Below are 11,536 nucleotides of genomic sequence, written 5' to 3' on the forward strand. Positions count from 1 at the left end.
ACGCAGATACTAATTTGGTGTGGCAGTTTGAGACGGTGGGCCCGGGCGGGCCCATTAGTTTATAGGATAACGTTTACCGACCAAATCTTTGGATAATGTTTTGGTCTTTGGAGTGAAAAAACGTTATACGATAATGTTATTTTGAGGTCACTAGTACACTTTTTTGACCCACTTCGTAAAAAAATAGGAAAATGAAATTACGAAAAATGTTTTCAAAATGTGAGGAATATTCGGTTAGATATTCTTGGAGAATCTTCTATTCCTTTCGGAAAAAAATAATAAAAAGAATTTTGGGATCTTTGATTTAACGGTCAAGATTCTATTTTTTAAATGTCCTGATTTTGAGCCACTGATTTCTGAGGGCATTTATTTGGCACTTTTTCCTTTTGAATATAGGAACCTTCCTTGAATGGATTAGGTGTATTTGGATGGAAAATGGGGACTATATCGAATGTCTGTTCTCATCAGCTGAGAATAGAAATTAGGATATCATAGATCTAGAATTCGATTCGTGTGAAACTACGTACGATAGAAGTTTTTTTTCAAAATTCTCGTAAAGCGGCGAGCCTTCTTAGCTTAGGGTTGCCTTTAGGTCTAGAATTCGATTAGGGCATAATAGGTTTAAGGTTCAATTTTCTCGATTGACCAAAAATCTAGAATACGAAAGAAGAAAAAGAAAAGGCTTCGGTAACAAGTCAATCGTTGGGTTATGGTTTAGGGAATTGGGGTAGGCTCAAAACTGAAAATACACACTTTGTCACACCAAAAACAGGCCTAAATATCTCTACAAGACTGCCCATATTTGCATGTGGCCCAGAAAGAATATGTGGGTTGAGTGTGAAAGAATTTTGGCATTTTTTCGATCAGGTGATGAGACAGATCGAGAATTTGAGAAGAGATAGAGAGAAGGAAACATATAGCCGTGACATGTAAGTTTTTCTTCTCTTGCGGCCTTTACATTTGCTCCAGTGTCGCTGTTGACGCCAATTCGACAACGCTGCTGAATCTGGCTGTTTGATTTGCTTGAACTTGTTCATCTTTGCATTTAGAAAAATATAGAAATGTCCTTACACCAATTGGAACAAATTCAACGAAAGATTAGTCGCAGGGTTTAATTTTCAAATAACATATTTGTGGACTTTGGACTAAAATACCAACCAAATATATATATTTACGTTTAGAGATTTAGGTGAGGACAAGACTTTTGCCAAGAATGATGTCATCTGTTGAGAAATCAGCTGCTTTCCTGAATGTTCCTCTCCCAAAGTCCAGGTTGTACGAGTCTGCAAGACCTTCAACCAGGCCATATTCGGGCTTCCATCCGAGCACGCTCTTTGCTTTGTCGATCGATGCAAAGAAATGCTGCGTTACACGATCGAAGTTGGTTAGTCAGGTTCCGGCTTCGTGAAAGTAATAGAACAAGTTTTGTTTAGCTTCTTATCAAATTCTTAAAACGTCTCTAAGACCATGTTTACCTGGTCACGGAATGGAAAGGCCTTCTTCTTGCCAAAATCGAACTCTTTAGGGTTGTAGTGAATGATCTCAGGCTCAGGAAAACCAGCAGCCTAACAAATGTGAAAACATATGAGAAACTCTAGTTTGAGAAGATTATGAATATTTGTCTGTCTAGAAACTTATTCAGCAAGCAATTACCTTTGCGCATGCTTTCGCTAGTCCGTCAAAGGTGACATATTTGTCTCCCGAGATGTTGAATACTTGTTTGCTGGCCTTCTCGTTACCAAGAACCTTAATGAAGGCTGTCGCTAAGTCCTGCAAAATGAATTCACATAAAAATTTGCCTTTAAATGCTGCAATACAGAAATCTAAAGAAGTACATCATGACTGACTGACACTTCACACTAACCTTGACATGACCAAGCTGTGTAATTTGTATCCCCGAGTTTGGAACTGGGATTGGGCGGCCAGCTTTCAACCGGTGGAAGAACCACTCTTCAACAGGGTTATAGTTCAATGGTCCATAGATGTAGACTGGCCTTATTGAAGTCCAGTTAACACCCTTTGATTCGAGCAAGTTCTCTGTCTCGAGCTTTCCCTTGTGCCTGCTCTTTGGATCAACTGCATCAGTCTACCACCAGGATTTGTCAAGTTTAGAATTATGGTAAGATAAATAGAATGAAATAGAAAGGATAAAAAGTAATATAGAGGAAAAACAAGTCAGGAATTAAGCTAGAACTTCCACACTGCCATGATAGTAGGACCGAAAAAATGAAAAGTAGCCATTTGTAACATCAAACATACCTCAAAGTGAGGTAGCTGATCAGATTTGAGATAGACGCCGGCTGAAGAGCAGTATATGTACCTGAGATTTCAGCGGAATTCTTAGACCTTCTAAAAATTTCCATTATATTTATGTGTAAAATTGGAAATAAGTGCAGTTTTAAATCTTTTCTGCATCAAACATTAGGTTTACCATGTTAGTGTTCAGTTAAGTCTTAGAATGTTTTCAAACAAACTATAAGCATCGGCTCGCACTAAAAAAGTTGATCATTCCAGGTCATGATTGATTCTTTGCTTCCATTTGACTCACAATCACATCTCTAACTACGGTAGTACCATTGGTCTTCTGTACACCTGAATAATGTCAGCTGATTTTCCTCATTTACGACATATTTAACGAAAACCAGGTTTATTATCGTCTGAGATAATAAAATGGCAAGCTGCAGTCAAAGGTACTTGTTTTGTTTAACCGTTAATTTTGCTTGTAAGAAGCCAATATTGCATACGAAGCATCACATGCTTGCTAGTTTAGAGTTTACTTATACTCCAAACGGTCCTAATCTCAAACCATATCCAGGAGAAAATGACCTGATACTGGAGAAACAGCCACGAAATAAAGGTAAAATAATTTCAGTTGCTTTACTAATAAGATAAGCTAATTCATCAGAGGCTGTTCTTACTGTTCTAACTTCGGTAGTCCCTCAATTATCGGCACAACTTCTTCTGCCTCTCGTCCTGAAAATTTCCAAGTACATATTATGAAGCAGAACTGTAAGCTATATTACACAAGAACTTTATTCTAGTGCGGCAAATTCAAATCGCAGAGGCTAAATGTAAGACTATGCGCACCATTTATATCGTAAACAACATCATAACCTTCAGCTGAAAGACTGGATTTCACAAAGTCATAGTCCTTTCTGTCTCCTTTCAAGTGCAAAATCTAGCAAACATGATCACTAGAAAATGACAATCTGGGAAACCATTAGAAGTTAATAATGGACTTTCAAAGCCTAGTGACACTGTTATATACCTTTGAAGCGAAATCTGTGTAATCCGCATCGGATTCTCCTGGCAACTGCTGAGTAATGGGTGCTTTTCCTCTGGTAAACAGAGTCACCTGCAAAAGTAAACTCAATTTCATATCTTATTGATGTATCAAAAGGAAAAGTGTGACTGTCACACTGCTACGTGACAATACTAATTCACGCACTCTCACTAATTCCATGACAAGATTAGTAATTTCACGTAGCAGCGTGATAGTTACACCAAACTCATAATGATGAAAGCAAAATCATAGTAGGAAAATGATGAAAAATCGAAAACTTGGAAATTTAGAAAGAGAATGAGGATACCTGATGACCCTCCTTAACAAGGAGTCTTGACAAGAAGATGCCGATGAACCGGGTTCCCCCCATTATAAGAATCTTCTTTGCACTCGATGCTGAAACTTGCAGCGCCCCTCCTCTTGGCTGCGATGCCCTTCTTTTACACTGCAACAATTAACAAATGGGGTTCTAACTTCTAAGTTGAAAACAATGAAATGCAAGTAAAGTTATAAACTTTCCGGCAAATGGGTTGGTTTGATTCAACAAAAAGGAAAATTTGATTCTACCCATTAAAGAAAAGCATCATAAGAATTCATATTTTAGAGAGAGAGAGAGAGAGGGAGAGAGAGAGAGAGAGGACCTGGAGTTGGGAGTGGAGGAGTTTGGTGCCATTGAAGTCAGAGAGAGAGGAAGGAGGGAGGAGAGAGAAAGATGGGTTTCTCTGCTGCGGTTGCACAGCCACCAACCTTGCCATTTCTCTCTTCTATTCCACAATTATCTATCCAATCTTCTTCTTCTTCCTCCCTCTCTCTCTCTCTGAGTGTGGGGTTTTCTGAAATTCTTGAAATATGTCATGTCGTCGTCGTCTTCTTCCTCTTTCTGTTGGCGATCTCTCAGTCGAACGTTCAGCTACAGGATAAGAGGGTATGACCCACCACCACTCCTTTTCGGTTTGCCCATATCCATAGTCCACTCACTCCTCGGCCTCTCATTCCACCGCCCTCAACCTCCCTAAAACGACGCCGTAAAGGTCAAAACTTTCGCGCCTTAAACCCCCAAATGCCCATTTGTAAGTTGGGTTTGGGCTTTTGAGTTGGGTCAAGTTTTGGGTTTTGGGCTTTTTTGTGTTCTGCAAAATCTCCAAAATCTGAATCTGAGAAGGAGAAGGATACGAAGAAGAAAGCTTCTGCTGTCGCACAGTTGAAGAGCTAAAGCTTCTAAATTTCGATTTTATTTTTGTGGATTTGGAATTTATTCTAATTATTTTTAGAGAGAGAGATGTTGCAGTGCATATTTCTGCTATCGGATTCTGGGTAAGTCACCAATCTTTGATTTTTTTTTCTTCCATTTGATCTAAAAATTTAATTGATGAATTTTAGTAGGTAAAGCAAATTTCGATTTTTTGTTGTTAAATTATGGGACTTTTCAGTGAGGTAATGCTGGAGAAACAACTTACTGGGCAGCGTGTGGACCGCTCGATATGCACATGGTTCTGGGAGCATACGGTTTCTCAAGGTGATTCCCCCAAGGTAGCCATTGAAAATTTTTATGTTTTTTTGCCAAATTGTACATTTTTAGGCAGGGGCGTAGTCACATTGGTTAGAGAGGACCGGATGTGCTCTGTATGCACCCGGAGTTTGAATCTCCCTCCCGTATTTTAGATTAGTTTAAAGTAGAATATCGCCCGAATTAAAAGACTTTGTGTCTGTTAGCTTCATTCCAAAACTTTCATATCTGGTTTTCTCATACATTTATGAATCTTTCAAATTGGGCTTGTTATCTTGTATGTAGTTGTTCCCTTTTCTCTTTATTTATGTATACAGTTAAGTTGATATGTAGATGGTTGTGTGCTTGTCATTCCATTTCTTACACCCTATGTGTGATTTTGTTATTAGCTGCAATCGGTAATTGCTTCACCAACGCATTATCTTTTCCAAGTTCTTCGCGAGGGGATAACGTTTTTAGCTTGTACCCAAGTTGAAATGCCGCCTTTGATGGGCATCGAGGTGAATATCATAGCAGAATGTGCATTAGATTGTATGATTTGATTGTGTATGCATTGAACAAGATTGAACTTTAACCGTTTGACTTGTAGTTTCTGTGCAGGGTGGCTGATGTCCTGACAGATTATCTCGGCAGCTTGAATGAAGACTTGATTAAAGATAACTTTGTCATTGTATATGAGGTAATTGTCTTCTAGAATGTGTTGTCTGTTGTGCAGACAAACGTTTGCCTTCGTGTGTAAACCACTTATAACGTAGAACTAAAATCTCAACAACATGAACAAGTTCAAAATTTTACCTCCGTGACTGTGATTGTTTACTTACTAGAACCTGGCCGCTAATTAGTCATCAACTACTGTATTCGATGTTGATTTTTGCTTCGATTGAATTTACTAAAATCTTTACTGCTGTTTGCAGCTTCTGGATGAGATGATTGACAATGGCTTCCCTCTCACGACAGAACCGAATATTCTGAGAGAGATGATTGCTCCACCAAATATAGCAAACAAGATGTTGAGTGTAGTCACTGGCAACAGTTCCAACGTGAGCGACATACTTCCAGGTGCAACGTCATCTTGCATTCCATGGAGAACAACGAACCTGAAATATGCAAACAATGAAGTTTATGTTGATCTTGTTGAAGAAATGGATGCAATTATAAACAGGTCTATCTTTTATTCTTTTCTACGAGATTAAAAGTTCTGAGTCTTAGAAGTTGATTCTAATATCACTTCTTCATGTTATACAAGTCAATTGGTGTTTACCTTTAACAGTTTAACCGCTCGAAATTTTATAAGACGTATCATTTATGGATGGTGACGATTATCGTACGAAATTTGCAGATTTTGTAGTTATAATTGAATGAATTATATCTCAATTTTTTGTACTAAATATTTTTGCATGCTGCTCAGGGATGGGGTCCTGGTGAAATGTGAGATATATGGTGAAGTTCAAGTAAACTCCCATCTCTCTGGTGTTCCCGATTTGACTCTTTCATTTGCAAACCCTGCTGTTCTTGATGATGTAAGATTTCATCCGTGTGTTCGGTTTCGCCCATGGGAAGCCCATCAAATTCTGTCTTTTGTGCCCCCTGACGGACAGTTTAAGTTAATGAGTTACAGGTCAGTGGTGTTAGAGGGACACTGGAATTCGAAGCTTACTTATGTGCAGTATTTCGGTGTCTATGTCCTTGTTTTATTTTCTAAATAATTCTACGCTTCTTTTATGCAGGGTTAGAAAGTTGAAGAGCTCTCCAATATATGTAAAGCCCCAGCTAACCTCAGATGCTGGGACATGTCGTGTTAGTGTGTTGGTTGGAATACGAAATGATCCTGGAAAGACGATTGATTCAATAACTGTGCAGTTCCAACTTCCTTCCTGCGTTTTATCAGCTGATCTGAACTCGAATTATGGAACCGTGAACATTCTTGCTAACAAGGTAAGAACATACGATTTTCATCACTCATACCCTTGGCATGATGACTAGTCTTGAATTTCAATTATCAATTGTGATACGTACGTAGAAGAAATGGAAGTTCAGGTCTTTTTCTCCTTAACAATTATTCTTCACTGTTGTGGTTGCAATTTCTGCAGTTTTAAAGGATGAGAATGCGTAGTTCTTCTGGTCGGTTTTGGGTTTAATATAACGAACACTTCTTCTTCTTGTAGACTTGTTCATGGACGATTGGGAAGATTCCTAAAGACAAAGCCCCTGCCATGTCTGGGACATTAGTGCTTGAAACAGGATTAGAGCGCCTTCATGTTTTTCCGACATTTCAAGTGGGTTTTAGGATCATGGGCGTTGCTCTCTCCGGCTTGAAAATAGATAAACTGGATTTGAAGAACCTACCAAAACCACCTTATAAGGGTTTTCGAGCTCTCACTCGAGCAGGGGAATTTGAAGTCAGGTCATAATGCACCGATATGAAACCCAAGTTGTGAAGATTGCTCGGAATGAGATTAATTGTGTACTGCAATGTGTCGTTTGTATATTTCTTTTTGTAACTTTGCATCTCGGTCTTGAGAGTGCCTTCGATTTTAGCTGGAATGAATTTGTAACGAATTTTCTGTTTTACTGAAGGATTGAAAGTTACAGAGTGTTTTACAGAACTAGACTGCAATCGGCATTTGAAGCAAAGGAATAAGAACCTTTGGATGACAAAATTTTGTACAATCTTACGGTACCTAAACAGCAATCTTGTTCACTCTGAAGGACTCCATAACCCGGCGAAGATCACTTTCTTCCTCCACAAACACATTTTCCGGTGTCTGTAATCTCAACTCGTATAACTGGTTGTTTTCGACTCCTAGAACCGAAAGGTACCGCCTGTCCCATTCCAAACGAACTAATCGATCCTTCGGCATGACAGCCAACTCGTTGTTGTTTGCATATGATTTTATGTTCACCTGGAAAATCCATGTCAAAACACACTTTCTAATTGATAATGCAGATTGTCTTATCTAAATAGTGCTTCTAAAAATGCATAGAACTGACCTCAATTTGATAGTAAAGCTTCCCATCATCAGCAACTCTCGAAGAAGTGGAAAGAATTTTGGATTCGCGCCTCACGCCAAGTCTGGTAGACATGAACTCCGTCAGGTACTGCTTAAGCACTTTCTTTCCGGCTAGTTCAGGCGGGCCAAGATCTTCGATGCTCTTGTAGTTGGAAGATGATGGAGACGAAAACTCCACCGAGATATTTTCATCAAGAATGTAAGGGTCTCTGAAGAATATGTCTGCTCCCGCGCCTTTCACTTGGATCCAGTTCTTAGGGTACTTGAACGAATATCCATCAAAAGTATCTATGTATTCTCTTAACCCTACAAGAGACTGCTGAGCAAATGCAGCACTCCCAAAACCGCCTCCGGTGAAGATGTAAGCTGACAAGATTAAGGCCATTGCATTCCTCCTAGGAACTGCAAAATCTTTAGTCTGATTATATATTAGAAATATATGGTAAGAACACAACATTGTGGAAGTCTGTCAATTTCATGTCAATTTCACTAATGTGTGACTCTCAGCATACCTTTGAGGAAAATTCAACACAATCCCTATCTGAATCATGTCGAAAGTGCTCGGAAACCGGTGTCTTCAGTCTGCTAAACAAACTCATCTGCTAAAACAAACTCAAAGTCAAGTGTATGAGATATGCAAAAGGATCAAATTTTGAAACAATATAGTAAATACCTGACTACGTTCTTTGGAAATTTCCTTTGCGTTTGATGCTGCAACATGTAATGTTTCTTTTGGCTGTGAAACCTTTCTCCTAAACTGCAGTTGATTAATGATGTATCGATGTTAAAAGCCAAAACCACATGAATTAGCATCCAAGCTCAGAGAAGGAAACCATCAAAGCTAGTAGACAGTTTTTGTTTTTACGAGACGATATTCTAAACTTCTCTAATCTAGAGAAATGGGGACTCGGGTTTCAATGCAAGGGGGAAGGCAAAGTATCCGAACCAACTGGCCTAACTTACGACTGCAAAGCTAGTACAAAGTTAAATGAATTTCTATGATCATACGAACAACTTATCCATTTATTAGACTCCCAAGTGTTGGAGTTCCACGAAACTCACCTTACTACATAATGGTATATCATCATGAATCGTAACATTATGGAAATGACATATTAGTTCGACTTTGTTGTTTTTTTTACAAAGCGATATTCTAAATTACTCTAACTTATAGGAGGGGAATTTAACAGTTTTAACTCGGGAGCAACAAGGCGGGCACACTCCTCCGTCCAACTGACCTTATCTACGTCCACAATTCTACTCTATGTTGTAGGAAAATCAACAAAAGCTAGTGCAGGAATAATGAAAGTCAGTTAAATTGAGAGATTCACAACATTGTGAACCATGGAAGAAAAAGTAGAACAAAAATTGCAGAAGCAGAACCTGGAGCTGAGGAGCGTGGAGTCTGGTGCCATTGAAGTGAGAGAAAGAAGAGGGGAGAGGAGAGAGAGAAGGCTGTCTCTGCTGCTGCACCACCACCAACCTTGCCATGTTTCCCTATCCACTCCTCCCGCTTTCCTTTTCTTGGTTTTTGTTGGTTGTATCCACACAGCCTATCCATCAATCATTCATATCATCTCATCGAGATTTTTCAGTAGACCGGAAACACGATTTTGTACACCGAATATAATACTACAATTATTAAAAACTTTAAAAAAAAAAATAGTGCTACTTTTATTATTACATTTGAGTATTGAGCTGTATTCTCAACACAGTAAAAAATTTGTTCATCTCATCAACTTATTTACTTGACTTCTACCATTCATGCAGAACTTTAAGGCCCAATAACCAAGACAGGCCAACAAAGAATGGACCTTATCTCCAAGCCCATTTGACTCATAATTAAGTTTTGGTAAGGGAAAATCATACATGCCTCTATTTATTTTCGTCCATTGATTTTTTTTTTTGTTTTATTTAATTTGAACGGGAAAAATAACATGAGTGTGAATAAGTAAAAAAATAGCGTGTGAATATCATTTCTGTTTGGTAATCCTTGGTAGAAATACACCATTTAGGTTTTCTTTTCTTTGGTCGATTTTCACCTGTTTGAAACTCGAGTTTGAAAAAACTTATGTATTTCCCAAAATACACTTTCTTGATTTTTATGTATTCACAAACAAAACACAAAATTATTTAAAATGTCAATAACAGTTATTTGTTTTTTAACATATATCGGCCGAAAAGAAGTAGGCATGATATTGGTGGTGTACAGGATTTGGGGTTGGTCAAAAGCAAATTGACATCTATGAAGACATTGAAAATTAGTGGATAACAATAATGGGACACGTCACCAACACTTATCCCTCTTTATGTCCAACGTTTCTATACACTGCAAAATTGTTATGGTTCCAGAGCATTGCATCCACAAATCAATTCTGAATATAAGAGTCGGATAATTTAGAAAAGCAGTGCCCTATTCACACACTTATTTTTTTATTGTGACCGTCGTATACCACTGAAACTTAAGGGAAAATTTTATAAGACGACAATAAGGTCGGCCATGTTGTATGACACAGAATGTTGGGTGGTGAAGCATCAACATGTACATAAAATGGACGTAGCAGAGATGAGGATACTTCGTTGGATGTGTAGGCACACGAGAAGTGATAAGATTATGAATGAGAATATCTGAGGTAAAGTAGGAGTATTCGAAATTAAAGGAAATATGAGAGAAAATCGGTTACAGTGGTTTGGACATGTGCAAAGAAGGCCTACCGACGCTCTGGTTAGAAGATGCGACTACGAGACAGAGGTTCAGGGCCGAAGGGGTAGAGGAAGACCTAGGAAAACTTTAGAAGAGACTCTAAGAAAAGACGTAGAGTACTTGGATCTAACGGAGGACATGACACAGAACCGAGCGCAATGGCGTTCTAGGATTCCTATAGCCGACCTCACTTAGTGGGAAAATGCTTTGTTGTTGTTGTTGTTGTTGTTGTTTTTACTTTTTACGCATTTGCTTTAATTTTCGGTCATCGAATTAAATGAAATGAAGAAAATTATAAAACAAAAATTAACAAAACATTTGTGAAAAATAAAAATAGATGTGTGAGTACCCTACTAATTACAAAAAAAATAACTAATCAATTCAAATTAGCTACCTAATCACCAACTTAATTCGAGTTATCGTGTAACATGGAAAAGCCCGCGATTCTGGACACGTTTTGGAGAAAATATCAACGTCTACGATTCTTCATATTCTAATTTTCCATTGCTGCACTTTCTATTATGAAAGTTAACTACAAATTTATTTGACTTGTTTTTAAAATGATTAAAAATACTTTTTGACGATTTAAAACGTTTATATTCATTTCGAACAATAAGTTTAAAGCTTTTTTAGTTACGATGGTTATTTAGATTATCATAACTTCTCATTTTGGTTTTTGAGATTTAAAATTGATAAAAGTGATTTCTCTCTGTTAAATTAAAAAAATCACAAGTTCAAAGTGAGGGGTATTTAGAGCATATTTCTCATGCAATGACCAAATAATTGAGGGTGGACAATCTAAGGATCACTTCTATTGATTTTTGAAATTTTTATACTAAAGTGAAGAGTTATATCAATCTCACAGACTATTTTAAATAAAAAACCTAAATTTAAAGTGCTTCCTATAAAAACAATCTCAAACGAGATGTGCATAAACTTATGAATCTACCCCCTTTTTTTTCTCTTACATATCTACTTAAAAATCATCTTAGCATAAATGCAAACAATAGATTCAAATACCAACAGATAAT

General features: G+C 37.8%; 3 protein-coding genes across 5 annotated transcripts; 1 reads left to right on the forward strand and 2 right to left on the reverse strand.

The window, feature by feature from the left end:
* Nucleotides 1–1,076: 1,076 nt before the first annotated feature.
* Nucleotides 1,077–4,195, reverse strand: LOC103433852 (chloroplast stem-loop binding protein of 41 kDa b, chloroplastic). Its single transcript, XM_008372140.4, has 10 exons — nucleotides 3,925–4,195; nucleotides 3,591–3,728; nucleotides 3,269–3,355; nucleotides 3,088–3,178; nucleotides 2,919–2,973; nucleotides 2,260–2,320; nucleotides 1,865–2,086; nucleotides 1,654–1,770; nucleotides 1,476–1,565; nucleotides 1,077–1,362 (listed from the first exon to the last, which is right to left on the reverse strand). Exons 1-10 carry the CDS (start codon nucleotides 4,036–4,038, stop codon nucleotides 1,186–1,188), a joined length of 1,152 nt encoding a protein of 383 aa, XP_008370362.3. The 5' UTR covers nucleotides 4,039–4,195; the 3' UTR covers nucleotides 1,077–1,185.
* An 86-nt stretch (nucleotides 4,196–4,281) lies between these two features.
* Nucleotides 4,282–7,450, forward strand: LOC103433853 (AP-3 complex subunit mu). The gene is made up of 8 exons (XM_008372141.4): nucleotides 4,282–4,597; nucleotides 4,714–4,813; nucleotides 5,180–5,290; nucleotides 5,380–5,469; nucleotides 5,705–5,952; nucleotides 6,199–6,408; nucleotides 6,518–6,725; nucleotides 6,956–7,450. Exons 1-8 carry the CDS (start codon nucleotides 4,563–4,565, stop codon nucleotides 7,199–7,201), a joined length of 1,248 nt encoding a protein of 415 aa, XP_008370363.3. The 5' UTR covers nucleotides 4,282–4,562; the 3' UTR covers nucleotides 7,202–7,450.
* Nucleotides 7,339–9,503, reverse strand: LOC103414096 (psbP domain-containing protein 1, chloroplastic-like). Of its 3 annotated transcripts, none has more exons than XM_029101398.2 (5): nucleotides 9,185–9,503; nucleotides 8,475–8,558; nucleotides 8,314–8,400; nucleotides 7,782–8,219; nucleotides 7,339–7,693 (listed from the first exon to the last, which is right to left on the reverse strand). In XM_029101398.2, exons 1-5 carry the CDS (start codon nucleotides 9,290–9,292, stop codon nucleotides 7,472–7,474), a joined length of 939 nt encoding a protein of 312 aa, XP_028957231.2. In that variant the 5' UTR covers nucleotides 9,293–9,503; the 3' UTR covers nucleotides 7,339–7,471. The 3 variants fall into 3 exon arrangements, with proteins under 3 accessions (XP_028957231.2, XP_028957230.2, XP_028957232.2); XM_029101397.2 differs by having other exon boundaries at nucleotides 8,314–8,403; nucleotides 9,185–9,386; XM_029101399.2 differs by lacking the exon at nucleotides 8,475–8,558 and having other exon boundaries at nucleotides 9,185–9,387.
* Between the last annotated feature and the right edge of the window lie 2,033 nt (nucleotides 9,504–11,536).

This window comes from Malus domestica, chromosome 04 (genome assembly GCF_042453785.1).
Source record: "Malus domestica chromosome 04, GDT2T_hap1".
NCBI classification, from domain to species: Eukaryota; Viridiplantae; Streptophyta; class Magnoliopsida; order Rosales; family Rosaceae; genus Malus; species Malus domestica.

Bases quoted from the DNA above. Each gene is read 5' to 3' on its own strand.
- LOC103433852 (XM_008372140.4), bottom strand. From the start codon at position 4,038: ATGGCAAGGTTGGTGGCTGTGCAACCGCAGCAGAGAAACCCATCTTTC. The intron at 2,321-2,918 runs GTAAGAACAGCC...CTGAAATCTCAG, and splicing joins GGACTACCGAAGTTAGAACA to GTACATATACTGCTCTTCAG. The intron at 1,363-1,475 runs GTAAACATGGTC...CGTGTAACGCAG, and splicing joins CCTTTCCATTCCGTGACCAG to CATTTCTTTGCATCGATCGA.
- LOC103433853 (XM_008372141.4), top strand. From the start codon at position 4,563: ATGTTGCAGTGCATATTTCTGCTATCGGATTCTGG. The intron at 4,814-5,179 runs GTAGCCATTGAA...TTTTGTTATTAG, and splicing joins CTCAAGGTGATTCCCCCAAG to CTGCAATCGGTAATTGCTTC. The intron at 6,409-6,517 runs GTCAGTGGTGTT...TCTTTTATGCAG, and splicing joins TTTAAGTTAATGAGTTACAG to GGTTAGAAAGTTGAAGAGCT.
- LOC103414096 (XM_029101397.2), bottom strand. From the start codon at position 9,292: ATGGCAAGGTTGGTGGTGGTGCAGCAGCAGAGACAGCCTTCTCTCTCT. The intron at 8,559-9,184 runs GTTCTGCTTCTG...AATCAACTGCAG, and splicing joins TCCACGCTCCTCAGCTCCAG to TTTAGGAGAAAGGTTTCACA. The intron at 8,404-8,474 runs GTATTTACTATA...AGTTTGTTTTAG, and splicing joins TTTCCAAAGAACGTAGTCAG to CAGATGAGTTTGTTTAGCAG.